Source organism: Ceratina calcarata, unplaced genomic scaffold (assembly GCF_001652005.2).
Source record: "Ceratina calcarata isolate Rehan_Ccalc_2016 unplaced genomic scaffold, ASM165200v1 scaffold337.2, whole genome shotgun sequence".
Lineage (NCBI taxonomy): Eukaryota > Metazoa > Arthropoda > Insecta > Hymenoptera > Apidae > Ceratina > Ceratina calcarata.
The window spans coordinates 217,172-221,370 of record NW_017156497.1 but is presented as its reverse complement, the minus strand read 5'-3'; the positions used below and the strand labels follow the sequence as shown (position 1 = coordinate 221,370).

Here is a 4,199-nt window from a genome sequence, read left to right as displayed (position 1 = left end):
CTGTGACGATTCGCTGGAACAGCATCCGAAGCTGACGCTAGTATAAACTTTAAAGGGTGTGTAGTGAACCATCCCCCTTAGGTGTTTTAAAGCCACCCCACACGTCGGTTGTCTAAAGGTCACGTTGCCTACAACGTTCGCACACGATCTCTCTCTCTCCTTTCCGAATTTTTCTACCGATTTCCAGGTGGAGCAGATCACGGCCGAGTACAGAGTGCTCGCGCTTCAGTACCACCCGGACAAGAACGAAGGCGACAAGGAGGCAGAACGAAAATTCCAGCAACTCAAGGTCTCATTTTCGATTTACGTTCATTCGATCACGAATCACTCGTTTTGCACGTTTTTCCATCGTCTCTTTGACGGCGAACGACGACGTCCGTCGGAGCGAAGGTAACGCGACTCGTTTTTGTCACAGCACGCGAAAGAGGTCCTCTGCGACCCCGAGAAGAGGAATAACTACGACAAATGGAGACACAGTGGCATCGCCATCAGCTACAAGCAGTGGGTCGGCATGAAGGATCAGGTGCACCAGGTAAGATCGAAATTAATTCTCTTCACGAATCTATGCTATTCTTCGAATGAATCGAAACTTAAATCTACGCGCGTTTGATCAAAAATTCCGATGGCATACTTTCGAAACAATTTTCTGCGCGATGAAATGTTTAATCGGGAATGGATGACAGTCGATGCACTGGAGCACGCCGAAGACGAAGGACCGGATGCTGCCGGAGTCCGAGGGTGCGACCAGTTCCCCGGGGAAGGTGCAAGCACCCAACGCTCACAGGAGAGCCTCGGAGGGAGGCGCAAATATTTATTACGGAGCGCGTCGCGACGTCGGATGGAATTCTGAACCACCCAGCGAAGTGGTGAACAAGTTCCGCAACTACGAGATCTAAGCCGGTTTTCTATCTCTTCATTTATTACGTCTATTCCCTTATTTTTTCGAAATTCAACAGTCGAACGTACAGATCGATCCAGGCGGATTTCACTGTCCAACCGAAAAAAAGCAACCAATCTCCACCGATGATTTCCACGATTAATCAAATTCTGATCGTTCGATTTTGTCATCGCATCTCGTTTCGTATCTCGGGACGAGGATGAACGAGAAAATCGATGTAAAAAGTAGCTACTGTGAAATCCGGAGGGACTGGTTCGACGAGAAGTTATATAGAGAGCAAATGACAGAGTCGGAGGTCCTATTAGCAGAACAGAGGAAACTGGGAACTCGTTTCAAGTGGAAGAAACAACAATTTTTCCTTGGCGTTTCCACTGAATCGAGAGAACTCGGAGAGTTCCGTGAGAAGAGAGAGAGAAGAGAACTAAATATCGGTTGGGCGGTAGCTTCCAATAGAGACGGTCGAGAGAGGAAATTACAAAGGGATTCACACGTAAGAGAATAATTAATAATCGTTTCTACAATCGTTGCTCGCGTTGGAATTTACTCGAGCGTTTCAAATGTTTATCGAACGTTTAAATAAAGTTTTGCGTGGTTCGTACGAAAACCTCGGAGAATCTAAATCTTGTTCGAACGAGATGGTCGATTTCTGAACGAGTTCTCGCTTAAGTAAATTCATCGTCGAGCAGCTAGATGAACTCGTTGTTTCTAGCATTGAGTATCCTTCGGTGAAACGCTCCAACAGTTTACACGGCCGCAGATGTTTGAATGTTTAAACGCGACGTAAAACGTTCGAGTATAGTTTCGCCGTGGAGCAAACCGATGACGGCGCACTTGTACCTGTGTCAAACGCAAAATACAATACGTAATCGTTTGTTCTCGACCACGCTTGAACGTGAAACCACCCCTGATAGAGTTGGCGTCGTCGCCCCTTGGACCCTTTCGCTCACGCCGGAGCCAGCTTCTCTCGCTCGGTCGTCCGTCGTTTTTTTAAATCGGACATTCGATACAGAGAGAACCGTGCAACGATTTACATATCAAATATTAGTGTTTGCTTTCGATTAAACCGGGACTGAAAACGGGAACAAAGCACAGTGGATCAACTTTGCGACGAACAATCTACAGCAAGTACAATTGTTCTGTTGAAATTCGCGATGAAATTGTTCGAATTTTCCACTTGACAGCGAAAGGGTCGCAGAATTGCATCGTTCGTTTAAAAATTCCGATCAGTTTTCCGATTGAAAGGGTCATCGTAATTCGTCGACACGAACAATTTCTGCACGTGCACTATTTTTGTTTCACCGTTTCATCGTTTGGTTTCCGTAAATTTTTCGTAAATGCACCGCGCGTCGTCGTTCATTGAGACACATAGTCAGTAACGGGCGGCTGCCAAAAATAGTAGCCGACTCGTTTGTATCGATGTGACCTTTTCGATATTAATTGTAAGGCTTGAAACGATCCTGAAAATGTATTTTCGTCCCTACCGATTCACTGACACGTCGATAGCGTCGTTCCAACAGTTATACGGGTACGCGAATCAGCAAACGAGGAACCAACTACTTAGAGATCGTATCGGAAACAAATGCAATTCGTGCACTATCGACGTTGCCTCATTGATGGACTGCAGATTTTTTAAACTAAACAGTTCGCTCTGCTGTTTAAAAGGCGGAACAATAGCTGAAGTTCTCGGCGCAATTAGTAATATTTTATATCGACACAATTTCAGGTGAAATCTCCAGTCTATCAATTAGTTTTACATAGAGTAAGAAGAAATTATTCTATACGTCAGAGAATCGTACGATTCTTCGACGTGAATAATAATAATCGATTAGAAAGAGAGAAAGAAAAAAACGATCGCTGAGAACAGAGAATAGTCACACTACCCATGCGTCTGTCTTAAAAAAAAAAAAAGTCTAACTCACTATATGGCTATATTTTTCTAGACACATCGTACCTCCTATATATTTATTATTTCTTCGAGAGCGATCGACCTACGAACTAAAAAGATCTCGTAACGGATCTCTCCTTTCTTCCAGTCGTTTAAATTATTGTTCATGCGTGGATCAATTAAATTTATGAAAACGACGGAGTCCTTCCTGTCCTTGAAAATTATCAACTCCGTCGCGCGCGTAAAATACAGATAATATATGTATGTACGAATATAATATATATAAAACGTATATTGTACTAAAAGAAATATGTATATCACTCGTCACGCGCTGGACGACGCGGCGACATGTATCTGTGCGATTAAAGGTTCAATAAATGTGTTTAATTAACAAGCTTATTTAATCTGTTCATCAAACGTGGAACATATTTTTCCATCGAGGTTCATCCCCGATTGGAAAATTAATCCTGAATCGTCGACCACAAATGCTCGTCGAATTACAAACCGAGACTTTATATACAGGGTGTCCCAGAACTAGTGTAAGATATTGAAATGGGAGGTTCCTGACGCAATTCTAAACAACATTTTCCTTTGCGAAAAATTTGTCCGTGGAGTGGTTAAGGAGTTATTAATAAAAAACCCCGACCAATGAGAGCGCTCAGCTGGCGCGAGCTCCGGCTCGGGAGCGTTGGCTCGCGGCCGGACGCTTGGCTTTTGACGCGTGAACAAGCGCTCTGCTTAATACGAAGCGGTTTAAGAAAATAACGAATAATAACATTAAACTACATGAATGACAATGCAAGGAAATAAATAGCAATTAATACATTTTACTGTACAGATTAGACATACCCATTCAACCGCAGCACATGCTCCGAGGAATCATGGTCAGTGGGTCAGAGTACCGATTTTTACCGCTCGTAGGTAAAACAGATGGTCGGCCACAGCTGATGTTCAGAGCAGGTCAATGACCTGCACTTGCTGTTCTCTTCCTTCCGCGATCACAGTCCCTTTCTCACTGATAATTCTTTCTATTTTACGTCTTCTTTTTCACTTTTACTTTATACTCTGCACTGTACGATTATTTTTATTTCAAACGGGTTCGAAAAGAAAAAGTGAAAGTTTATTATTCGTTATTTTCTTAAACCGCTTCGTATTAAGCAGAGCGCTTGTTCACGCGTCAAAAGCCAAGCGTCCGGCCGCGAGCCAACGCTCCCGAGCCGGAGCTCGCGCCAGCTGAGCGCTCTCATTGGTCGGGGTTTTTTATTAATAACTCCTTAACCACCCCTCGGACAACTTTTTCGCAAAGGAAAATGTTGTTTAGAATTGCGTCAGGAACCTCCCATTTCAATATCTTACACTAGTTCTGGGACACCCTGTATATATATATACCGAGTGGAATTCTGAGGTATATTTGAG

The 4,199-nt window shown here is 43.6% G+C and overlaps 1 protein-coding gene across 1 annotated transcript; it reads left to right on the top strand.

The window, feature by feature from the left end:
- Window positions 1-67: 67 nt before the first annotated feature.
- Window positions 68-3,182, top strand: LOC113464338 (J domain-containing protein-like; the record flags this gene model as incomplete). Its single annotated transcript, XM_026813511.1, has 3 exons — window positions 68-289; window positions 416-532; window positions 684-3,182. Coding segments are annotated over 3 exons (552 nt in total), but the record flags the coding sequence as incomplete, so codon positions are not given.
- Window positions 3,183-4,199: the final 1,017 nt, after the last annotated feature.